The sequence below is a fragment of the Apostichopus japonicus genome, chromosome 10, assembly GCF_037975245.1.
Source record: "Apostichopus japonicus isolate 1M-3 chromosome 10, ASM3797524v1, whole genome shotgun sequence".
Lineage (NCBI taxonomy): Eukaryota > Metazoa > Echinodermata > Holothuroidea > Aspidochirotida > Stichopodidae > Apostichopus > Apostichopus japonicus.
In genome coordinates this window covers 6184214-6211799 of record NC_092570.1, presented here as the reverse complement: position 1 = coordinate 6211799, position 27586 = coordinate 6184214, and the positions used below count along the sequence as shown (strand labels likewise).

The window sequence follows — 27586 nt, the reverse complement described above, 5'->3', positions numbered from 1 at the left end:
CAAAGGGGAGGGGGACACCCCCTCCCCTTAGACCCCTCCCCCAGGCCGGCCATCAGTCTTCAGCCCCCCCCCCCCAATCAATAGTACCTTCCTACGCCACTGAACATGTCTGATATATAGGGCGTTCTTGGCAAACAAAACCAGAATATGAAAAGATTTTTTACTGAACTTGAAGTTCAAGGTCATGTTGTTTTGCTATGGAAACCGTTTTAGACTTTCAAAGTGTTATTCCGTCCGCTTTCTTCGATTTCTTGAGTCCTTCTTTCATACCACAAGGGGTTTAATGCTTTTTTTTTATAGTCTGACGATCGACGACATACATTGCTTTCCTTATCTCCGCGCACCGCATTCAAGGCTATTCATGTATTTGCCTCTTTGGTGAGTTATACAGTGTGAAATATCGATCGCCGTGACTTACCAGTTGTTAACAGTAGGGTACAGAAGTGCAGTATCTATAAAGAACACAGAGTATCTATATACGGCTCCGTATATACCTATCGAGAATTTGGTTCATTTGTTGGGGTTCCTGATGGAACTACGGTATACCAGCTGAGCATAAACACAAGAGGACCACAGCAAGCTAAGACTTGGATCTACTTTTCTTTCAAAAAAGAGAGGTGTTAACATATAGTAAGTAGATATTATGAATTTTTCAGCTGCCTGTGATAATGAACATATTATTGCTTTGTAAACTTACAAGAGACAAAACAGCAAAAAAAAAATCGTTCTGACGTGTATGGGACAAGCTAATGGTCGTCCGTCCACTGCTTGTAATCAAAATAACCAATCAGTGAAGCGCTTTCATTCATCTGATAAGTTACCATATACTAGGCCTACATAGGATAGCTCTCAAAAGCTTGAAAACTTTTCGTTTCCAATTGAAAGTAACATAAATAACGAACTATCCGTTATGAAAAAAATCTACCGATGAAATTGAAGCATTTGTGAGGTTTAATAAATGTAGAAATTTCAACGATGCCTTGACAAAATTAGGTACCGTAGGCCTATAAAAACGCTTCACTGTTTAATTCAATTGCATGTTTGTAATAACAGTGTATTTAGTTTCAATAACGAGAAGGAAAAAAAGGAAGTAGATTAAAATAGCATCATTTTCTTTTTATTTACATCATTTATGAGTGAAGCAAACGAGATAAACTTAACTTATAACTAAGGCTTGAGTGTGACACGCAGTGGCGTCGCCAAGGGGGGCCAGGGGGCACGTGCCCCCCTGGAAAACCCACGTGCCCCCTGGACCCCCCGAGTGCCCCCCCCCATCTGAGATTTGGGTTGGTAAAAAAATATATATATATATTTTGTTATATTCAACTCCCATCATCTGAGTTGGTTTTTCATAAGGACAAAGAAGCACAGTAATTCGTATTTTCTTCAAATGAGCTGCGAAAAAATGAAAAAGTTTATCCTTGACCGTTGGGTAAACAACAACCTGACAGGTTAGGAGCTGACGAAATGTGAGAATGTGAGGGTCCGCAGGCACCATATACTTGCCTATATTTGTGGACTCATATATTAACCCTGTTGTGTAGGGGGTGCAGAGGTCATTTGAGGTCAGATGCTTGTAGGAACAAATGGCGAATGTTCACACCTGCATACTGAGCCATACTCGATGTGTGATCAAACTTTGGATTGCATGGTGAGATCCCTGATAGGAGCCAATAACGATGCTGGAACCTGTTAGTGTTACATCTTAATAGATAAGGGGAGAAAACGAGAAGGACAAGAAAGGAGTCGGGGGTCATGCACACATTTAATTCAACAAATGTAGGTTCCATTGATAGGGTTAGGCATAATATCGACAGCATGTGGTTCATATGCTCTGCAAAATTCTGCGCGTTGTTAAAATCATTACCTCAAAAATAGCAATTTCTGGAGATATCTTCAGATCGAATTTAGCATCAAATGTGGCACCATTTTGCATCTAGTCCATCCTCCGGCACCCCTCCCCTTAGACCCCTCCCCCAGGACGGCGATCCGTATCCACCTAAGGGCCCCCCCCCCATCAAATGCTGGTGCCCCCCCCCCCAGACTGAAAAGTCTGGTGACGCCACTGGTGACAAGAAGGGCACTACCTCTAAGTTTAAATTAAGTTTAGACTTGCAAATGTGATTTTGCATATGTCTTATATTCGGGTGATAGTTTTTACCGAATCTAATCCTGCCCACTCCGTCTCTATTTCTTCCTCGCGATCCACTCGTATGTTGCTCGACTCAAGCCCGGCGACTTCCATCTGCATGGCGTATTTTTTCTATGTCAAACACTGAAATAGTATAGTCAACTGCGTCATTTTACATTCGAGCTATATTCTTCTTTTTGGGGTGAATATATGAAACTCGGGCCCCCCCCCCCCCCCACCACCAAGATGCGAGTTGTAGTGTTAGCAAAAATCAAACAAAAACTTTATTGCCTCAATTAAAAACATTAATGTCGGACAGACTAAAATTCTTGAAAATAAAGTTACTTTAAGTTGCAAAATGTAGCACCAGATTGCATCTAAGGACCCTTAATCAATCAAAAATTTCTCAAAGGGGAGGGGGGTGATTTATATATATATATATATATATATATATATATATATATATATATATATATATATTTATATATATTTATATAATATATATATATTATATATATATTATATGTTTATATATATATATATGGGACCTTCGTCAGCAATACTTGGCAGCAATACTTCATCAGCAATACTTGATTCGACTGCCAAGTATTGCTGACGAAGGTCCCAGGTAGACCGAAAATTCCAATATATTTTCTAAAACTTTACTCCTTATTTGTCAATTATGAGTCATATCTTATTTCTCTGGTTTTCTATAATATATATATACATATATATATATATATATATATATATATATATATCACAACACGTAATGTGGAATGTATTCATGGTGAACCCGCTCGATTTTAACCCCTCCACATGCAGCCATTCCTGGCCGAGTATATATAGTTGACTTGATGACGTGGGCCTTTTTACGAAAGCCAGATACATTAATCCATTTCTCAGGGGGTTTTACCTTCTGGCAATAGAAAGCGTCATAGAAGAGGACAAAGGTCTCACAGTAAATCCATCTTGATTTCTTTCTTTTCTTTTTTAGGTTTAAGCTAGTTCTCTGAGAAATTCAAATTTTCTTGAGGGTCAAATTGCTTAAAATATGGTTTGTTTATCCAAAGGATAAACATGATCGTTGCTTTGTGAACACTTAAAGGTTATCGTAAGCTTAAAGCTTAACCTTTACTCTGAAATTTGGCAAACTGATGTCGACACAGACGCATTCCTGGAACTTGAAATATGATTGTGTAAGCTGATATATGGAATAAATAAGAGAAAAACACTTCTCAGCTTGCCACAATACCCTACATGTCCTATAGCACGTAAATCGAATAATATATGTAGGCAGGCCTATGGGCACAACGCTACAATTTTACATATTATTAACATTAAAAAAAACGCTTTTTGACTAACTTTTTTTCTTCAACCAATCTAAACTTTTTAAAACCCGACGGAGATGTTCCGAATAAATCACGACCGTTTGCATACGAACTCCCCGACAGTGGCGTGCTAGAGGAGGGGGAGGGGGTGTGGTCCAGCAACAACCCCTCCCACCTCCTTTGAACTCCCTTTACCCCAAATAGTCATGGCTTCGCAAGCCTCATCGCAGTTTCACTGCAAAAAAAAAAAAACTTTTGTCATTTTCTCGGTTATGTCCATGTTGGTTTTCGCCTGTTGTAGCACGTCCATTAATAAATAACTGTACAGTTAGTTGGGTTTGCTTTCTAACCATGTGTCATGAAATGTGTTGGCTTTTTCGCCAAAATGATTGTCAGACATATTGATTTAACGATGAAAAAAAAATGAACTATACATTTCGTGAATGTTTCCTGCATTGAAAAAAAATCAAATCTATACAGTATGAAATGTTTCCCCGAAAGTTAACGAGGGCGGTATTGAAGAACTTAGCATGCAAAGACTTCCAATTTGTGACATGGTTAATTCACTTTGGCTTCGGCTTTGAGTACAACGTTTCTGTATGCTTCCGTGTTTGAAGAATCTAACCGTAACAGTGACATTGCGATCCGCGTTTTAGTTATTGCCGACTTTACAATCCTCGTCAATTGCACCTCACAATTTGACTCCTAAGGGACTCCTTAGTATTCCCTTTCAGGAAACCAAAAAGAGGTAAAACGGATCTGGCAATACAGTCAATGGGGTCATCATACGTCACGTATTTCTAAGCAGAACTAACTGATTCAAATGATTTTCAGGTAAAACTGGTTTCCGGCGGAACTATACAAGCCTGTAGCACTGACTGAAGTCACTTGGACGAATCACTAAATTATAAGTGAAATGAACAAACTGCTGGTTTTATTATAATTCATTTAGAATTTTAATTACATGATTGTGACGTCACAAATCAGTATTCATCAAGTGGGTAAGGTTTACTCAAGATAAGCTTACATTTGATCACACCTAGACATTCTCCGATATTTCGTAGGCAAAATGGACGTAATAATAATTTTTAAGAAATACATCAATAATTAATGATTCGTCGCCAAGACACACTTTATTATTGTTAAGCATCTTTAGTCGTTCTGTATAATGAAATTTGACTATTAAAATTTGCAAACCGTATTAATAATATATAGAGATAAATGACGCGTGAGTGCAAGATGGAGAAGTGAAAAATTAACCAAAATCAACGCAAAAACATGGACTTTCGTCTATATGATCAAGAACGGGACTGAAGGGGGGGGGGGGGGAGGTTGGAGACGATCACAGAGGGATTAGCTTCCGCCACCTCCCGATTGTGTGAACCCTGAAAAGGTGGTCCCTTCATAAATTACATTTAACGCCTATATAGGGTGTTAAATGAATGTTTTGTCCGTTTGTTCTTAAACTATAAAAAAGGGTCCTTTTGTTGAAAAAAAGTTCGAAATTGGAGGCCAGAGTATTGAATTAAAATCATAAATATTCCACTACTGCCCCTCGACTATATTTTTGCCCCCCCCCCCCCCGCACTATTGAAGTCTGTTTTCTCCTCTGTCTCCATCGAGGGCGTAGGAACCGGGGGGCTGGGGGCGCCAGCCCCCCCCAACGAAAAATATGGAGGGGTGGAAGTATCATTCCGCCCCCCCCCGCCCACTTCGCAAGTCAGAAAACCCCTTTTTCATTTCCAAATGAGAAAAAAATCTCATTTGGAGCACCAAATTGCATCTAAGGCCAGGTGAAAATGCAAAATTATATATATACAAAATGGAGTGGGTGGGTTGAAGTGTGCTATATTGCACCAAATTGCATTTGAGGCCAATTGGAAATGCAAAAAAATTCCAAAGGGGAGGGGGACATCCCCTCCCCTTAACCCCTCCCCCAGGCCGGCCATCAGTCTTCAGCCCCCCCCCCCCACTCAAAGCTACCTTCCTACGCCACTGGTCTCCATGGGTGGTGGTCAATGACTTTGTGAAGTGGCCATGATTATACATGCTTACTACCTGCCTGCCAATATACAGTTTCGAAGGAAGATACTGTTAGTTGATATTTGATAACAACCACATAGAAACACCGTATTATTTACAGGAAGTATCCACCGTTTATCTTCCAGCTGTACAACACAATATTGCCACCTACGTCAATCTTACATATATACGTGAAACTGATTAAGAGTATTTAACCTCGACTCTTGTGTAAAGTTACGACAGACTGATATTCATTGTTGCAAAGTTCAGACAGACAGACGGTTTCGTTTATTTTGTACAGACGTGTTGCTTTATTTGCTATACAATTTCTGCATTAAAAGGTAAGAAATATGCTTGTGATTCAAATTTTATTCTCATGTACAATATTATAGGGTATTAAGAGTTTTTTTTAAGGTGGGGGGGGGGGGGGTCATTGCATGGTTATCGGATACTTGGCTCGCTCTCCTCTAGAGCACTTTCCCATACCAGGGTACTGATTTTAATCTTGCATGGTTCGATTTCATGGCAACGATTCTCAATGTTATTCTCAGTTTCAATACTGTTATGTGTGAAGATGTAGTATGGTGGGGATTAGGAAGATTAAGAACAACATTCACAAACAGTTTAATTTATTTGATAAATGCTGAATCAGGCCGGTTATATTTTTGCCAACAAGAATGAAATGATAAGAACAAACATTGGAATAGCTTTAAATAACCTTTCGAAAAATACGTTTTATCACTGATGTAGTAAATACAACATGGTTGTTTATAGTTGTAAACATGAGGATGTAAAATGTTCTGGATAACGATTTTCGTTCGATTGAACCAATAACGACATTTTTACTTTTCCATTTAAGCTAAATGCTCTTATCTGTCATTGACATATTTTACCGAAATGTAGTATTTAAACGAAATTACAGTATATATGCTCCTATATATAACGTTTCGACCGGATATTCGTTATTCTTTCTCAGACTTTCCATACATATATATATATATATATATATATATATATATATATATATCTCATTACGATTTTCATTTATATATATATATATATATATACATATATATGCTTGCATTCAAATAAATGTTAATTAACATAACGTTGTATTATTGTCAGCCTTAATTATACCTTACTCTTTCTTTCAGATTTAAATCTGCTCGTGGTAACAGATTTTAACTATGGCTGAATTATCAACGTATGTAGCGTTGTTAGCTGTTATTCTGACAACGGGGGTTGCTGTCAAACCACCCAAAAGAGTGGCATCTAATTCGCGGACGGAACCATTAATAAATGACCAAATCACTCAATTGGCGGACACGCAAGATAATCTCAAAGTGAAGGTCTTGAGGTTAACAGCACAGAGAGATAGCGTCTTACAACGCCTTACAGAGATAGAAGAGTAAATTTTGAATTTTTCTACATTGTATTTAATTCCTGTTTGCAACAATTTTTACCGTGCATCCCGATTTAACTAAATTGTATGCAATAAACGACTCTTTTATCCGACACTTTATCTACTACTCTAAGCAAATTTAACTTATTTGCACTTTCTGCACTAAGATCACTGGAGCTCCACTGGAACTTACGAACAATAAAATAATTCTAGCTATTAAAAATAAATCCAACGGTCCGGCTGATTTTGCATAGTTTAGATCTTGTCAAGATGTGTTTTGGGAGGGGATTGGGAATTTGTGAGCATAGAGATCACCACTCACCCCTTGCCTAGTATCCAGATCAAATCCCTTGCGCGGTCACTCCCATCGGTAAGTCGGTGGAAATCACTGTATATTATATGCGCTTATATTTTATGAGATGGTTACACTTTTTTATATATATATATATATATATATATATATATATATGCATATATATATATATTATGTATATATATATATTATATCTATATATATATAATATATCTATATATATATATATTGTTGTTGTTTTTAATTGTTGTTATTTATTATTATGTATCTTCATCGTAGGCAATTAGCAACACAAGAGGAACTGGTGAGTGTACAAGAATTACTACGACAATGTGAAGCGAGAAATCAAGAAATGATGGTAATGTTATCAAAGTTTGAGAGATTTTTTGGCTCGCTCTACGCAGAATCACCGGATGCGTTTGACCCAACGGCCGCAGTTGATGTGCGCATGTCCAAATTAAACAGTTACCTTGGCAACCGAGAAGCCGAACTGCTCGCTTTGCGACCTGCCCCGACGACGATTGTGGACGACGAAACGGTCAATCAAGAATTGCTAGGAAATGCATTATACGAAATGGAAGAGCAGAGAAGTAATTTCGATAAGAAACTGAGAAAATTGGAAGACAGGCTGGCAAGAGCTACCAGGCGAGATGCCAACAACCCCGTACATCAAGCAGGTCAGGACCAGTCTCAAGAAGAACATATGGTTACTACCCCCGATGACACGGTATCAAACAATAAGAAAAACAAAGCAAATGAAAACAGTTGTAACTGCCGAAATAAAAGGAGCATCGAGGATCAATCCAGCTCTGCATCTCTGAGCAGTGATGAGGTAAGCCACATATTTAATCATAACTCCATTCAATACCCCTATTCACTTCTGTACCTTATGCCACATGCATGCATGAAGTTAATCTCAAGTTAAGCTGATAGCAAATATGCAGATGACGACATCCGTATATATATATATATATCACACCTTATATTTAGTACGCTATAGAAGATTACATCTCAAAAGTATCCCACCGTGCGAAATATTCTTCAAATAGTGCGGATTGATATGAAAGGGAAACGCATTTATATGGTTGACAGTAAATATCGCATTTTGTAATTGAGAGATCCCTAATCCAAAGTTAACAACAGTTAAAAACTGTCCTCCAGCTTCAACGCTTAAACTGTACCTCCCAGTCATCCATCCACATCGCCCCTGCTGCCCGTTACATTGCAGATTTATATATATTTGGGCCGTTGTATAAATCATAGTGTTTCCACGGTAAATATTCACCTCCATCACAGGGTATCCTCCCTCACTTAAGCACCCCTTTACCAGTTTTGCTCTCTCCTGTATGACTCCCGAGTCTCGATCAAGTTAGTTGCAAGTTATACCAGTGTACTGCTCCAACATATACTCAATAGAGAATAGTCTTGAAACAGACACTCACGTTCAGGGACGTCGAGACACTGGGAACGATTATGTAACTGTGCCCCCTTTGTTAAGTCTTCATTTATTCTTAAAGTACTACAGACACCTAGTCAATAAGCCCCATACTCAGTACGTTCGCACCAGAATTTCGGTCTTTAGCGTTTGTCGTGTTTAACAAACAAAATCCATCACTGATTTCATGTCAAACTAAAGACTTAGTTTTTGTTATTTTTATTGTAGTGCGCGTGCGCGCCTTAATATTGGCATTAACTGGCCAAGTGAACGATACCTATACATGACTGGACGCTGAAACTTAAAAGTTTCATATATTCTCTCACATTTGTCGTTTCAGAGGCTAGCTGCGTAGCCATTTTTTTCTGAGCCTGTTACGGTGCTCACAAGCGCCTTCGCTTTAATTGTATACCTACATGACTATACTCTCTGGTGTGTTGTCCGCCCAAGAAATAAAACGCAATGAACAACCGACAAGTTATTCCTATAATACTGCAAGCACTCCACGCGCACTACAATAAATGCGTATTTGAAGGCAAATGCAGTTCTATAGTTTCTTTTTATCACAGATAACGGAGAGGTTGGATAGACTCGAGAATCTGATGGTTTTACAATTGCTGCCAATTCTCAATGAGACCCTCGATGAGTCTACTTTCAGGGGATTGAGTTCTCCCACTGACGCCCTCTATACCCTAGCACAAATGGAGGAAATCGAGGAAGAAATTTCAGCCCTAAGAGCCAACAGACCAGGTATGAAAAAGATCATATTTTGTTTATCATATCTTTCATGATTTTGATTTACCAGTGAGGTATATATCAGGGATTGGATATGTGGGAATCTATGTGGCTAATGTCACCTCCCAACACGATTTTCGTGAGAAACTGTACAGGAACTGTATAAGAGCATGATCTAGACATTGAGTCCGCTTGGGCGGAGGAACCTGTCATGTGAGCCATCGGGCATTACCTCGTCCTGTGTCCTCCCTCAACCAACCCACCCCGCCCTCCCCACACCGTCCTCACAGGCATCCATAAAAATGTCGCTTATACTTCGCTGTCAGAACATATATCAGCATGCTTATATGTGCTTCTATTGAAATAAAATATCTGAATAAACTGATGTTAAAAGCTACAAATATTTTGAGAAGAATGTTGTGTAAAGTGCATGCAACCTGTGATGAAAAACAATTATTTAGGTTCAAAAATTGATATACAAGTTTCATGTTATGTTGGTCGTCTTTACTTAAGGTTCTTTTCTCTTTTTCACTATCATATGCAGACAGCAAGAAAGTTGCCTTTTCGGCGGCGCGTACAACACATATGTTTGGTGAACATTTTCACCAGATTTTAGAATTTGATCACGTGTTCTTGAACAAAGGTGGTCATTTCAACGAAGAAAACAGCACCTTCATATGTGGCGTACCTGGATTCTACTTCGTCACTTTCACGTAAGTCTTCCTTTTATGTATTTCTTTTCATTTTTCACTTTGTTTTTGGGCAAACTGAAATCTCCAGACACTCACTTAATATTCATTGAGGATGAGAAGGTGTCCCACCTACAGCCTTGCCTACTTTTCGCATCCTTTTCCAATTCAGGTCCCTTGGATATATCATTATACACGGGGGTCGAAGTTCACAACTAAATTGGCTATGATTGTTCCTGGTATAGCCTACTTAAATATGCCTATATACCTACCTATCTTGCATGTGATTTGTCCAATTAAATGTTCTTGTGTAACATAAAAGTGCACATGTCCATGGCAAACGATACATTTTACATATATTTATTTATTTATATTTATATATATTTATTTATATATATTTTATATATATATTTATATTTATCTTTTCATTTCACAGAATTCGTTCGTTAGATGGTTACGTCCTTGGTGCTCTGTTGATGAAGAATGAAGACCACGTGGTATCCATTTTCACTGACGCCGATGAACGCAACACTCAGGAAACTCAATCAGTCATAGTTCACTTAGAGAAAGGAGACCATCTTTTTATTATGCATCCGCCGTCCGAAAGATTTGCTGTTCACAGCGACCGTTACCGATATACCACTTTTAGTGCTTTCCTAATTTTTAAAGGCTATTAGAGAGGGAAACTGTACGTCAGAAAGTAAATATACGAGAAATGACGTCATCTTTAGCTTGCTTTTGTTTTGTAATTGCTTTCATTCAAGTGAAGGACATAATTCGTTTTATTTCGTTTAATGTTGAGAAACCTATAGCGCCGAATAGATTTTCTGTTAAACGGTTACGACTTGATCAAGTTAAAAATTTAAGAAAAAAACACGTGTATACGAAACCTGTCAGTAAATCTTTTTAGTCTTCACAATAAAGTTGTATCGTCTAACTGAGATTGACGCACTAAAAAAAACAGTAACGTTACAACAAGTGAACCCGAAAACATTATTAATGGCGAGATATAGTAAGTCTAGCAATCGGAATTTTAGTATTCATAACTTTATGTTAAATTAATTTTATTATTATTATTTTGTATCATGCATTGCGTTTTGATTGCTTCAATTTGACTTTAAAAAAACGTTAACATAGGCCTTTTTAGGACTCCATGCAATTGGATATTTTTTTTCAACCAATTCGGCACAAAGGCGAGCAAACAATTTGGGGAACTCTTTTATTTTTAAGTTAACGTTATTGCTACAATAATTAACCATATCAACTGCTCAAAGGTGGGAAGGCGGTCATCATGACAATTTTTATCAATTTTTTTTTATCAATGAAGAAATAGTTTTTTATCAACAGTAGCCCAAAATTGGCCCGACGTACGAATATTGGTAAGATTACATGTGCACTGTGATTTGGTAGTAATGTATATCATCCTGGACATTTGAATCAATGAAAAACAACCCCGTAGCTATCATATTGACGTGGAAAATGTGTTCCCTCAAATGATAACAGCTCAAATAAAGGATATAGTTCTCTATACGACCTTTCTTTATTAAGTTGTATGTCAATGCTTTCTCATTTAAGTTAGGGGAAACATTTTATAAATTTATCATTAACCTATATTATTGTCATAGGTGTATAGCAATTCCATAACATATATCTACGCAGTTTCTGCATATAGACTATATGTGTGCATTAAGAACAAATATATTTTTTCGTTAATATTATGTATCTGACTGTTTGCTCTTTTCTACGATCACCTGTTGTTAAAATAAAGTACGCTGCAGAGGGGGTGGGGGAGGGCGGGTGTAGGGGGTATAGGGTGGGGGAAGGAAAGAACAATTGAGATGTTTATCCTACATTCCTTTGTAGTCATAAGCAGGACTTCATATTTAGTTATAAATCTTAAAAATAAAAAGTGTAAAACCTTTTCGACGGAAGTTTTAGCCCCATACCTCTTCTGAGGTCGAGTTCTTGACGGCCTCATTGTTTGTTAATAGTCACAATTGATGACGTTATTGAAAAACGAGTATGTTAATATGAAAATATATGCAGGGGATTTTAGGTTATTTTAACCAATCGCCCGACTCCCAAAACAAGTCGAGGGACTTGCCCTTTCAACAAATAGTTATTGGTTGGAGACTTCCTCTCTCAAAAGTGTTACCCCTGCACCCATTCCTTCTTTCAAAAGTCAGAACCACTGGCCTATCGGAAGGATCGCGTGTATTGGAGACGTTTACCAAGAATGTAGTCTGACCTAAGAGTTTAATCAAGTCTACCCCACCGAAGTCACCCCCTCCCCCTGCCCCAACCCTGAACAATGAAATGAGACATTGGTTTACCGATATTGCGCCGTATTTACTTAACATCCAGAAAAATAGCAGATATCAGGGTGTAACCCCCCCACCCCCTCCCCCCCCCGCATTTTGAGAAATTTTAGTGAAATGGAGGATGGACTTGGATGCAATTGCTGCAATATTTTGCAAATTTTGAAATAGTGTTCAAGAATTTCACAACTGTTTTAGGTGGAATCGCAAACATACATGTTGTATAATTATGTAAGGTGCACTATAGAAGTTTTGGTTATATTATATCTGCCTGTGAGTCACCCCCCCCCCCCGCCCTGTGTAAAAAAAAACTCTCTCCCAGAAGTACATACTTGGTTACTGTCTTACCTATAATTAAACATATTAAAGAAAAAGATCTCCATTGAAATGCTTTGAAGGACGGCAGTAAAAGATTGTTGTTGGAATGGTTGTTAAAGACTGAGCATGTCCCGGGTTTATACAGTTTACATGTTATTATTGATTACTGTCAGTGGCGGAGCGTCCATACAGTCAGGGGGGCGAATGCCCCCCTGACGGACTCAAATGGACTGCTGGTGCCCTTTTCAGCTTTTTACTACTTTTACTTATTCGCGATTATTGACTTTTTTATTGCGCTCCATCTACCTATTGACATTTGTCACATTTTGTTGGTGTCATTTTCTGACAAAATGGCGATGACACCTATTTATTCTTCGTTTATCTGCAAATTAGCAAGGCCCGGAAAGGGTAATTTCCTGCTATCTAGGGAGTATCTTTACTCAAAAAATTCTGTACGCTCCGCGCCAACCTGTGGTGGCGCTCCGCTTAGATAGTCGAAAGCGCCCTTACAGACCATTCTCGCCCCCTCTGACCAATACCCCTGGCTCCGCCACTGATTACTGCCTACCATATAGCTATAGGAACCTGAACTGGTGAAACGTCACAATACCCTATTATACCAACCCTCGTTACTTCGAAGTTTTTTTGAAAATGAACCGTATTCAGTATGCTTATAGAAATCATTGGAAGCACATATACAAAGTAATAAAGCTACCACGACGTGAAAGGTGATATGTACTAGGTTAAAAATATTTCTAAACTCTTTGTCACGCGATTTCTATACATTGAATACCTAGTCTATGATTTCCTGTAATCGTGAAAAACATTTTCAATAAAAACTGGAATTACCAAGAAAGTAGATTAGAAGGAAAAATCCCTTCAAAGTGAAACGTAAGAAGATAAGTGACCTGTGCCCTCGGAACAGGAAGAGAGGTATAGTATAGCCAACGGTAATATAGATGTAGGCCTAAATAGGACGCTGATATTAATTCTAAGGTGAACAATGGTATCGTAAACAACAGGAACACTACCTGCAGTTTCGATATATAGAGAGAGAGAGGGGGAGAGTGAGAGTTCAAGGTTATATATATATAAATATATATATATAAAATCTTGAACTACATGCGCAGTTGTGTACGTGCATATAGACAGTTAATTCAAAAAGTGGTAATAAAGAAAAAAAAAAACATAAACTGGACGTCGCCCACACGAATGTTTATAGGATCATTTCTGAAAACAAATCTATAGAAATATCACGTGCATGGGTCATGTTCAGCTCTCATCCCGGTATATCGTTGCGCTATTACTCACAAGGGCGTCGGAACCGGGGGGCTGGGGGTGCCAGCCCCCCCCCCCCAGTGAAGAATGTGGAGGGGCGGAAGTATCATTCCGCCCCCCCCCCCGCTTCGCAAGTCAGAAAACCCCTTTTTCATTTTCAAATGAGAAAAAAAATCTCATTTGGAGCACCAAATTGCATCTAAGGCCTGGTGAAAATACAAAATTAAGTTTACAAAATGGAGTGGGTGTTGAAGTGTGCTATATTGCACCAAATTGCATCTGAGGCTACCTAGAAATGCAAAAAATTCCAAAGGGGAGGGGGACACCCCCTCCCCTTAGACCCCTCCCCCAGGCCGGCCATCAGTCTTCAGCCCCCCACTCAAAAGTACCTTCCTACGCCACTGCTTTTACACATAATGATAAAGCCACTTGAGTATGACGATGACTTATATAGTATCATGATAATGCTTATACCACTCTAATGACTGTATACTGTCCTCTCATATCATGCTTCATAGCAGTTAACTGTGCTAATCTCATATCATGCTTCGAAACACTCGTACTCGGACAGTATGAACAGTTCCTTTATCCGATAGAATCATGCATCACATGCACACTGCTCATACTGCCAATACGAGTGCTTTGGAAACGTGACACGAACGTGTCCCGGTGGCGAATTTTTTTCCCAACAGGTTCTCAATTACGGAGTTTTCAGCCAATCAGATTGCTCGTGACGTCAGCATCAAAAGCTTGATAGTTCGAAGACATACACTGAGTTACACACTGACACTTAATAAAGTCTTGTTACGCGGTTTCCCTGTAAACGCCCTAACTTTTACTTTTAATGCTTGGATAACATGTTGACCTTACTTATGATGCATACGCTACATTCTATCGGTTTCGTGTTTACGCCATCCAAGATTCGTCAGCCGTTCTATTGAACGGGTATATCTTCTTTGCAACGAATGGATGCAGACATTTTGATAACCTCGAAGTGAAGGGTTTTATTGTTATGACGTAGCTTTTCCGACCAATCATGAGCGACTATTTATACACAATTGAGAACCTGTTTGGGAAAAAAAAAATTCGCGTCCCGGTGATTATGTTTACCAAAATTTTACACATGTTGTAAGGAATGCCAAAAGGGTCACCAGATGATAGTGGTCTAAGATATGCTTTACGTCTTTCTTCTCAAATATGCCCATATTATTAACTAATGTGTGATTGATGTTAATTGAAATTGTTACTGCCGTTTAAACTACATCTCCATGAAATTCATCAAAGGTATCAGCTTACAAAATTGACAAAACATCCAAAACATAGTGATCCATTTGGCGTTCCATGTGTATAGGTTGTAGTGAAAGTTGTCTTAATTATTATATCATTTTAGTCTGTACTATATAGGCTGTACAAAGCCCCAAAATAAGCTTGTTGACACTAGTTTCATATTAGCAGGTTTCCCGTACTTCTGAAAACATTTCCAGTGGCCCCACTTTTGCATCAGGAAGATGAACCTGAAAAAGGTTTATGGTCATTTTAAACAAGTTTTGGTGCTAACGCAAGGCCCCTCTCAGTTTCTGAGTGTGTCATTCAGGTCGTCTTTGACTTTCTTCAACAGAAGAAATCTCTGATGCAGGTGTGAATTATTTTCTGCAACTCATGATCTAGATTAAATGCCATGTCAGACACTTCATCGGACAAACAGTCCTTTTCAGTGAACGCAATTGTTTTGCTTAGTAAAGCATGAATTTGCTCTTTCATGGCTTCCAGAGTCTTTCTTATGTCTGGATAGTTTTAAGATAAATGGCGTTGCCTCATCAATAAATACATTTTGATCGCTTGGTATTAGGCTAGCTTCCTCCCTCAATAATGGCTTCATTAATCATGACGTTGAATATGAGGTGGCCTAAACAAGAAGAGAACCAGTCACATTAGTTAGTTGATAACATTTATTCAACGGTTTAGACTCTTTTTTCACCTCTTTTTCTTAGTCGCAGTGATAACACTGCTGACAACAATTGATACTATCCTGCAAGTTCGAACAAGCAAATTGGCAGCGAGCTATTTTATTTTCTCATACAAGCTGTGTCAACGAGGAAATAAACCATATAATATAGCTGTAGATGATTGATCTACAAAATTGCCCTGACCATTGACTTGTTTACACCCCAGTCGACAAGGATAATAATCTGTCTTCTGCTCGCAGAATTGTAAGAAATCATGGAACACCGAATTGTAGTGGTGTACGTGGTGTAGCTGTAGATTCGGAAAATTAAACGAGACTTAACTACAAGTAAGCTATATTGAAGTTTGTTTGCGATTCTATACTGACACACCACACGAACAAGGGATTACATGCCCTTTCCCATGGTATCTCCCACCCCTTTCTAACTAACGTCTGCAGAATATGTTTATCTTTTAAAAAACACTGAAGCTAGTCGATTGGGCAATTTCATTTAAAGGCATTGAAGACTCGCCCCAAACCGCGTGCCGCCCTCTGAAAAGAAGTTAACTTTCCGTTGCTTGCAAGTGAAGTTTTTTTTCTTGTCGCTACAAAATGCAGACAGTAATGAAACGTGATACCTTGTTATCTTTATCTGCTATGTACACTATATGTTGTGGGTATTGACCGTAGCTGCATGTCACTGTACACTAGTGTCTAAATTACCGACGGTAGCAAGCTGTATGTATATTTTCTGGGATCGATGGTGGTGTCTAACAGTGCTGTTGCACCTCATTCGAAACTAGGTCAGATTACCGGCATCAGAAGTTTCTTTGTGCGTGAGTCTTTACTCCCTTTAATACCTTGTTCGTGTAGTGTTTCCTTAGAATCGCAATCAAACTTCAACTGCCAGGTATAGGTCTCGTTTAATGTTCCGATAATTATAAATATTGATATTGATCAACACGACCTCAATATCTCGTACTCTTGTCAGCTAAGATTAAATGTGGAAAACAAAGCGATAAAAGTATCATATACAAATCATCAGAAGGTCGCATTATTTGAAAATTGACAAAACTGCCCACTTGTCAGTTTAAACGCTAACAAAGGTGTTTTTTTTTCTTTTCTTTTTTCTCGCTGTAACGGTCATGTGTATCTTGTTTTATTTCCGTTTTTTGGGAAAGCCGCTTGACGTATATCAACGTCACAGGAAGTCTTTACTTATTATACGTTGATACACCATCCTGTGTCCACGAATATTGCTTCCGGTGTCCAAAGTAAATCACCACGGTTGGTGTTTCTTTTTATAGGGTTGCCAAATTTACGTACTGTATTGTGTAATTTTCTGGCCAGGCTAAAGAACGGACGTTTTCCCTGTTTCCAACTAAAACCAGCATGGAAGTATGGTGTTTTCCTTGGAATGGTTTCCACCATTAACATTTGCTCCCCCTTTGTCCATAACAAGAAGCTTAACAATACATCTATAGCATGTCAAATAGAAGCAAGAAAATAAGCGGATTGTTTATACCGCGTAATGCCGCAGATGGACAGTATACACATATATATATATAGCGCGCATACATTATACATTTTACATTGATTGCAAACCAAGGGTGCAAATGGGGGCTGCTCCGATACAACAAGAACATTCATGTATCCGTCCTCCCCCACTACCCTCCAAACACTAGTCTTCAATTCGGAGGAGAAATGGACCCTGTTTTTCCATGGCTTCCCAGTTCATCATATTAATTTACAACCATTGCTTGACCCCGTTAGTAGTACACCAGCCTATAACAAGGTGTACTTTTATATAGTTTTAATATTTTGATGTTTTTAGGTTGAAGATTATGCAGTACAATACCTCCTGTGTATACCCACAATATTTCCATCCGCCTTGAAAAACAATTTCCCTACAACTTCCTATCACAATTCAGATGGAATATATTCTATTTCGACAGTAATGCAGGAAATCTCTTTTTTCCGTCGGCTGTTGTTATAAACCAATAATATGGGTACCGTTACAAGGAAAATACGGTTTTAATAACAGATATAGGAAATTGCCATACCATTAAAGTGACTAAAAAAATACGGTTATTTAGTTATTACATGTATTACACAGACTTCTGTTAGTTTCAGGATACGTTTCATTGTTTCCTCTTTATTGCTGATGTCCCTTTGAGAGCCGCAGGATCATCTGGAATCCGTTTTCGTACCAGGGTCCCCATCGGTGAGACTTTCAACTAAAATGGGATAAGAAGCAGGCGCGTAGCCTAGGGGGCGAAGGGGAAGCCGCCCCCCCCCCCCTTGAGCATATTTTTTGTATGTTTTTATGATATTTTCAAAATAGTAATTTCAAAAGAGTAATTTCCTGCAAGGCATTTTCAGCCAAAATGTTCTTGTACGTTTCGCGCCAACTCATGGTGGCGCGACGCTTAGATAGCTTACAATGCCGTATCTACGGCTCTCATAGTTTGCCTACAGTTTCGCCCCTCCCTTTGCAAATTCCACGCTACGCGCCTGATAAGAAGAGTACTGTAAGGAGGGTTGGGGTGGGGACGCAATGTAGTTGGGTCTCTGGGATGACCTGGACAAGCTTTTCGCAAAAATCTCGTCTTACCACTCATATTTTGGTTTTGAACTTGTTCATTTAATCTTGGAATGGGAAACATTTGGAAAGCTTCACAATTTCATTGAACAAATTTTCCATCTTTCTTGGGTTTTTTTTATCGTTAAGGAAAAGAAAGGTTTTGCGGCTTGTAAGAATGCAGGTGGGGTTGGGGGGGGGGGTGTTCACATTGGTCCACAAGTGTGCTGCAAGGGCCGAGGATAGAATATCAAAGTTGAATCATAGAATGAGATATCAACTCGAAGAGAATACGTAGCCAACCTGTTGATTAATATTCATTAGAATATTAACCCATGAACGGAGTAATTCCTATAAAGTTGTCTGTTCACGTGTTGTGCCTCTTAAAGTCTTAATCTCTGTGTCGTCGCTTTTAGTGTCTCTCTTTTACTACCCTTTCTCTCTCTCTCTCTCTCTAAAGAAGATCCTTCTACGGTCGAAAAGACAGGTCCCCAAATATTCTGTAAAATATTTAAGCGCGTAAGGACTTCTAGCAAATAAAAAAATGCTAGAAAGTCAAATAATGGTCACCTATTCAAGATCCAAGCTTAACAAGCACGTTATTGCTACTCTTAAAGGAATTATCAACACTGAGACATTTGTCTATTTTGATTTGATTCTGATGTTGATTTGATGTTGATGTTGATTTAATGTTGATGTTGATGTTGGTGTTGATGTTGATGCTGATTTGATTTTTTCGAGGATCAGATCCTTTAGCAAAATAATTTTGGCAACTACTTGCATATTTTGGCATGTTAAGTTTGGAGGCAAAACTTTAAATAGCCTTTAAATTACTCATTTTTCACAATACTTTTATCAGAGAAAATTTTTATTAAGAATGTTACATGTGATCTTTAAGTGAGGAGTAATATATCCTGCTTTCAAACTCTGTCAGAACTTTATTTTTCGACTTCGATGTTCTTTGATATTTCGATTATAAATGGGTGTTTTTAAATCTGAACTTTCTTTATTTCTAGGAAATGAGATAATGTAGAACATTGCAAAGTCATTGCTCGTTAACCAAAAATGCTTTAAAAAATAATATCCACTTGGTTTGGCTCAATCCGGGAAATTTCACTGACCCGAAGTCAAATCTCTTTGCAACCGTTCAAAAAATAAAAATCCTATAAATTGTTCTGTCTAAAGAACAATGCCTATACGTCACAACATCTCCACCAATCTAGAGACTTGCACGATTTCGGAAGTAATCCTGTACTTACGGAGAATTTTGAAGGTAATCCTTTATTCCGCTTCCAGCACCTGTTTGTGCAGCAGTTCACATTAAAGACTACAAAACAACACACAGTTTACTTATAGAAAAGCATCTTGTTGGTGAAACGAGAACTTGCAGTTATAGTCGAAGGTAAGAAAAATCATTTTCTTTTTTAACTGAAATTGAAGTTTTTAAGTTATATTTAACGTTCAAAAAAGAGAAGGGAGAGAGAACAGAGAGTGTGGGATAGTCGTATCTAGAAAAGGTATGATTCATTTGAATATTGTATAGTCTCTAATATATAGGCCTATTCGTTACTTTCTTTCTTTACTTGTCCCATAACCCGGGCGGGCGGGGGGGGGGGGGTTAACAAAGGTGGACAAAAGAAAGGTCATATGAACTGACGGCCTTTGCCAAAGTATGGCTAAAAATATTTCTCAGACTAACGGAGTCACATATCATCAACCTGTTTTGGTTTTCTTTTCTTGTTCCTATATATAGTACTCATGGATACCTTGTACCATTATGATATCACATACACACACACGCACACATACACAAATCATGTAATCCATCCGATTTAGAGGACAATATATTCGGAGAAAATGATAAGCGATCCCCTTTTTTCTTATTCTTATTCTTATTTTCCTTTGGAGGATATAATATCATATTTTCTTTTTCTTTTTCCATTCCAGGTTTATACATCAAGAGTGTTAATCATGTCTCGTCTTGCCATTATATTTACCTTTATCTGCTCTGCGTGTTTTCTTGTGGTGAACTCACAATTCTCACGCCGTTACAGGACTCATCCTGTACAAATGGTACCAACGTCTAATACAGATTTAACTGACTTGAAGAGACAAATTGCTTCGTTGGAAAGTCAAGTTACTATCATCAGAAGAGAAAATACAGCCCTTCATTCCACATTGCAACAGATGAACGAAACGGTAAGTTCCTGACAACGTGGATAACCTATATCTAACACTCACTAATCGATGTTTTGTGACGAGCGGAGGGCAGGAGGGGTGGGGAGTAGGTCAATCAACGGGAAACAACCTACATTTTTTAACAAACCATGTCAGACTATTCAACATCTATATGTCAACATCTATATATACAGGTCTTGACTTAAAAATAGATTTTCAAGTCTTGTTAATACTGTCAGTGAGTACAATGGCCATTGGAGGGCGGGGGGGGGGGGGGAGGTACACGAAGTAAGTGGTGAGGAGGGTGTGCGGGAATATGGAGTAAAGCAGCTTTACTAATTAAGAAAGAACAAAAACGCGTTAACATGCATTTAAAATAAATTTGAGTGGATAATTATGTTTATTAGTACTATAGGCATATATATATGTTAAAATAGCCTACCGTTTAACAGGTCAGCTTTACAGTCGAGGGATACTAGGTTACTATTACTACACTAGAAGGCCGCCGCTTCTTTCTAACGAAGCAAGCATGTATGTTTCACCTCACTGCAAGTCATGTAGGCCTATACACTGTTATATTTTTTATGTAAAGAATTTAATTGTCTTATATACCAAGCCACTTCAATATGATAATCCCTTAAATACACGCAGCCTCCCCCCCCCCACACCCAATCTTCACACAGTCGTACAGCACGCTTAAAACACACACTCCCCCCCCCCCCAACCCCCATACACTGACCCTTGATACTATATTGCTTCTTTGGTTTCGTATCCATCGGCCCCAACTACAGCCGTCCTATACGTTATATGGTGACATTACTGTTCAATGATTCCTGAAGCTTTTCTAATGAAAATCTTCCTCAAGAAACCACAGCCTATTTCTTTAATCCTCGAGCTTGTTATTCTCGTCACAGAGTAATTTATTAACTGTTTATACCATGGAACCAATGTTGTCAAGCAGTTCTATAACGTCTATTATATCACTGTGTTTTCTTAATCTGAACTTTGTCGCTCCCAAAACGAAAACCTGAAGGCTGAAAATACCTCCTGCAAAGACAAATCACCTCATATCACCTGATTGTTAAAAATCATAAACCTTGAACAGATAAAAAATCGTAAAACTGAACGCAGCTTTTCAAGTTCATTTCACATAATTATATCATCATAAATAACCTATGTACCCCCCCCCCCCCCCCGCAACCCAACTTTAGTCCTGTACATTTTCATGTTTATATTCTCCTTGTAAATGTTCATATACATATCGTTGTTATTCTGCTTACGACGAACGTCAGTCATTTTGTGCACGTTCCCCAGCCCCCCACCCCCACCCCCCACACGCGCAAAGAGTGATTTTAAGTCAACGTGCCGCGCCACAATTTACTGCTCCGTTGCAGTACTTTAAAGTACACTAAATAAATCACTATCCGAGGTAGAAGTTAATCACCATACGACAACTTCGATGGCTTGAACTATCGTGACACTAGCAAAGTTACTCACCATAACACGTTATAGACTTCTGAACAAGAAACCTGAGTTGAAAATGAGGCATAGTATTTCCTGATATATGTGTTAACTTTCATTATATAATCTTAATATTTAACCAGCGAATTTATAAACGCTTTTAGTCACATTAGACCGTTTTAATATCTTCACCGTTATAACTTTATGTAAGTTAACATTGTTTAAGTGATGATGACTACGAGCACGTACTATAGCCCTATATGGTCTCTTTAGGGACTTTTTTTCCCTCTCGTTATAACGTAATTTTGTAACATTATTCAATGCGCATATGCAGATCAATTTGCACGATTTCGACCGTTGCCAAGAAATGATCACTGTATCGTACGATGTGTAAACACAACCTATGCGATATGTTTATTAACTTCAAGATACAAAATTTGTTTATTTTGTTTTCGATGGAGGGGTTTACTTATTTAGCATCCGACCCGAACTCATGTCATCAAGGGTACTAACTTTTTAAAATCAATCACCCAAATGTTTCATGAAATCTGGAAGATTAAGTCAAAGTCGTGCCACTGATACTATAGTGATGACCGATTTTGATTATTATTGTTTATTTCCACTGACCTTCATTCACCGTAGCTCAGATTGATTCATAAACCCAGAATATTCTTGCTGGAAGGTTTCAAAAGTTCTTTCCATGGAGTTTCTGACTCTCCAAACGATTCACAGACATTTACGTTCGAGTTCAGGTAGACAAGTAAATGATCATCTCACAGTGAGGGAATTTACATTGAGCGTATACATATAGCAGTTCAATACTTGCTGAAATATGACCGCAAATTACAGTTAGTTGTCGCTCTAGCAAATTTGGGGACAATACTTATGGCCGTTAACGTGACATCAGAGGTGACCCTTCTGTGTAGCGCTTGCGATTCATACGCAAAGCGTTTTCACATGAAAGCTTTTCGTAAAGCATGTTCTTTCATTCATTTCAGATGTTCATCTTGATTAAATTGAATGAAGCAACTCAAAACGCCAAAGTGGAAGACTTGACCACGCGAGTGGACACTGTAGAAAAGAACATTGACGTCATAGCAGATCAGGCGGGAATCGAAATGACAGAAAACGAACTAAATCGTTTCCTTGGCAACACCGAGGCCCAGCTTGTCGATTTACAGACCGATCCTGACTTCGATCCTACCGGTATACCGACAATAGCTCCCGATGCGCTTGACGATATCACCATTGAACAAGCGGATCTTTTAGGTGGCGCACTTTATCAAATGAACAAGCAGAACGAAAAGTTATCATCTCAAGTAGCGGCGCTGACACGTGATATTGGGGCGGCAGGAGTTGGAGCTGCAGGCTCCAGACAGCCTGAAACGGATTTGATTCAGAACAGACTTAACCAATTAGAGAGGATTGTGGTGTCGCAGAGCGCACCTAAGAAGGGAACTTCATCAGGCAGTTCCTTCAGGTTTGGTATCTCCGCGGCCGCCGCCACAAACAATGGAGACGTTCCAACCGATGCTTTAGACAGCGATGAGCAAGAAGCCTTACAGGCAATCATAGAAGACGCGAGAGGGGGTGCAGGTAACACATACCAGTAATTAATTTGTTACTTAAGCAATAAAAGACTGAGCCTTCCCCCCCCCCCCCCATTTGAAAATGCGCCCTTTATTACCACTGCCATAACAGTTTGCCTGCTTGTGGCATTTTATTTGGCTCTCGTCAGAGATCACTGGAAATTTGAGCTGATGAACTTACTTTTCCAAGCTCCTTTCCTTTGCTAGGCTTGGCGAATTGATTACGAAACAGGCTAATGTTCCAGACTAATAACCTTGAAAGGTGCAGAAGTGGCCAGTGGCGAAAAATGAACGTCAGTCTTACTAACGGGCGGATTTTGATATGCCCCACCCCCTTGAGTCGTTGCACGGGAGAAATATGTCCAATTTTCTTTCTTACACTCGGCAATGTGGACGTGGATCATTGCTTAACAATACTACTGAGGAAGTTTCACTTAATGACTCACTCCATCTCTCCTTTGCCCAAGGGCGGCGGAACCGGGGGGGGGGGCACGTGCCCCCCCACTTTTCCTCAGGTTAAAAATGTGCCCTTTTTCTACATAAAAATTGAGGTGTCTCAAGTTAGCAATTAGAGGCCAGGGAACCAGAATGAACACTCGGGAAGGGCCGTTTCCGGCCATCTGAGGGGTTTATAAAACAAAAACTTTTCTTCTACGCTCCGCGCCAACCGATGGTGGCGCTCCGCTCAGATAGTCGTGCATACAACTTTGCAAATCCTGGCTACGCCCCTGACTTTTAACGAATTTCTGTCGGTCAAACTCAAAGCTATTTCGAATGGAAAAAAATTTAAGATATATTAACAAGAAATAAACTCTACATTAGCAACTAGCATGATTTCACCTCATTTTGTCTCAAAAGAAAACTTGTTCCTTGTTTCCCAATTTGTTCATTGGATATTGCAGTGCTGTATGCATATTTTCCTTGAGGGGGGGGGGGGGCCTTGATGGAGTGATGTGTATACGCAAATAAGATAATACAATAAGAGTTATAAAGGGTACTAAATATAAGGCTGCATCAGTCCAATCGAATTTCTGCAAAGTGCCCTTTGATGTCGGTGCCCCCCCAGACTAAAAGTGCTTCCGCCGCCCTTGCCTTTGCCCACCCCACCCCGTCTATCATCCATCACACCCTCACTCCCATCGTAAAATTGTATTCACTTACTTGTAATGAAACTGGAGAAACAAACAGAACAACAATAAGCTAATACGATCATTTCCCATATTCTCTTTCTCTCTCTTAATAGTATCCATGTTTTCAGTGGCAAGAACTGGTGCTATGATTGGCCAAAACGGCGTTGCACAGTCGGTACCATACGAAATGCAACTTGCCAACAAGGGTGGTGTGTACCACGCTTCAAACGGAACATTCATCTGCACGATTGCTGGATATTATTTTATAACGTTTACGTAAGTATATTATTTCAAGTGGGCAATAAATGAAAGTAAGCAAGTCATTACAAATAGTCAGTCTTTTAGTTTTCGCAAAAAATATATATATACGAGCTTAAGGAAATATTTGCGCTATAACACTACATAGCATGAATTCAGGTTAAATGAGAGCTTATCTGAAGAACATTTAGAAACTAACACCACAACGGTTGGGACAACGTGTTAATGTATTTTACTTCCTTAGATGAAGTCATTACATAACTCTAAGCTTTCACACAATCCTTCGAAGTCCACATATACTTAATTGAAATTATAGTTTTTTCTTAACGACGTATATTCAAAATAAAGGGATCATTCTAATTTTGCCTTTTGCTGTCTTCTCCCATCTTTCCAATATTTCAGACTCCGCACATATGATCACAAGTATCTCGGGGTTAACTTGATGAAGAACAGTGATAGCCTGACCGCTATTTTCTCCGACAAACACGCAAGGAACGTAATGCAAACCCAATCCATCATCATTCACCTAGCAGTCGGTGATCGTCTTTGGTTACGGATGCCTCCAAACAGCTTGTTCGCTATTCACAGTGACCAATATCATTTAACCACGTTCACAGGCTTCCTTGTATATCCAGGAGATCCCTAGAAATCACGGTGGCCCAAAATATTGGAACATATTTGGCAAGTCATCTCTTTCATGACATGAAGCCTTGATACCATTTAGTTCGATGACCGTATTACAATCAGCGTTATTTTGTGGTATTGGAAATGACACTCCTCATACCAAAAATAGGGAGTCCTGTGAAAGGAAAAAATAAACAATATCTCGAAAGCTCGAAAGCTCGAGGGAATGTTACTCGAGTCATTCGTTTGTATTAATCTACAACGTAGTGTAGCAGCTGACGTATTCCTCTTTTCTAGTAAACAGCGCCATCGAATTACGCTCAACCCAAGTTAAGCAAGCCTATTGCCAGCACACATTTTGAAACGACTATGCATGTTCAGCTAGTGTTTTGAAGGACAGTAGATTATCATAAGTTTGATACAATGATGTCACTTCAAGAAGGTCGGGGTGAAGTAGGGACGAAGCGTCCTCCCTTCATAAATGTTCACTCGGCGTTGTGAAGGACATGCAGCAGGGTAAAGAAACAGCTAGAATGTCAATATAAGGACATATTGGAAGTATATATTAATGAGGAGATGATTGAATCATAAATACTTAGAATGATTCAACATACGTTATAACGTTATTACTATAGTTGTATGGTCTTATCGTCAGCCACGAGACAGAGTTTACCTTTGGCTTGTGGTCCGCCTGATCTACAGCTAGCCAAATACGGTAAAGCTTCACCTTCATGTATTAATGTATCATGTGAAAATGGCTTGAAACCAGATATTCTGAACTTATTCAGTTAAAAGTATCAATCCGTTCTAATGTTCCTGCAACTGAGCCGACATACTGAAGTAGCCTATACTCTGCAGGTTCAAGATTGTATTTTGATATTTCCAGTAACGTCTGCCCATTTCTGAACCTTACATATAGCAGTAACGTCAATTGTAATATAAAAAAAAAATATGACAACATACTATATGATACTATATATTTATCTATAGGTTAAAAAAGGAACTAAAACTAACAAGAGACTGATGAACAGCAAAGTAAGCACGCTTAAATGTATATTTGAAATAGCATCGTATCAGTGGCGTCGCCAGGGGGGGGCAGGGGGGCACGTGCCCCTGGAAAACCTAGTGCCCCCCGAGTGCCCCCCATCTGAGATTTGAGTTGGTAAAAAAATATATATATATTTTGTTATATTCAACTCCTATCATCTGAGTTGGTTTTTCATAAGGACAATGAAGCACAGTAATTCGTATTTTCTTCAAATGGGCTGCGAAAAAATGAAAAAGTTTATCCTTGACCGTCGGGTATCGAAGTCGTAACCCGCGCCATCTTTATAGATAATGGGAGAAAACGAGAAGGACAAGAAAGGAGTTGGGGGTCATGCACACATTAATTCAACAAATGTAGGTTCTATTGATAGGGTTAGGCATAATATCGACAGCATGTGGTCCATATCCTCTGCAAAATTCTGCGCGTTGTTAAAATCATTACCTCAAAAATAGCAATTTCTGGAGATATCTTCAGATCGAATTTAGCATCAAATGTGGCACCATTTTGCATCTAGCCCATCCTCCGTATGCGAAAATTTTCCAAAGGGGAGGGGGTGCCCCCCTGCCCTTAGACCCCTCGCCCAGGACGGCGATCCGTATCCACCTAAGTACCCCCCGTCAAATGTTGGTGCCCCCTGTGCCCCCCCCCCCCAAACTGAAAAGTCTGGTGACGCCACTGCATCGTATTATTCACAAATCTGTTAAGATTCGGTTAAAAATTAAAAAAATTAACTCAGAACAAATAAATCAGATGATGTACATCGGGAATTTAGGTCTTTTGTTATTTGTTTTGTACTTTTT

General features: G+C 39.0%; 1 protein-coding gene across 1 annotated transcript; it reads left to right on the top strand.

Annotated features, from left to right (window-relative positions):
- Positions 1-5665: 5665 nt before the first annotated feature.
- LOC139975435 (uncharacterized) lies at positions 5666-27553 on the top strand. Its single transcript, XM_071983424.1, has 11 exons — positions 5666-5825; positions 6639-6892; positions 7479-8031; positions 9204-9384; positions 9914-10082; positions 10495-10727; positions 18959-19017; positions 20446-20697; positions 23136-23733; positions 24970-25132; positions 25517-27553. The coding sequence occupies exons 2-11, from the start codon at positions 6672-6674 to the stop codon at positions 25758-25760; spliced, it is 2673 nt and encodes an 890-aa protein (XP_071839525.1). The 5' UTR covers positions 5666-5825; positions 6639-6671; the 3' UTR covers positions 25761-27553.
- The last annotated feature ends 33 nt before the right edge of the window (positions 27554-27586 follow it).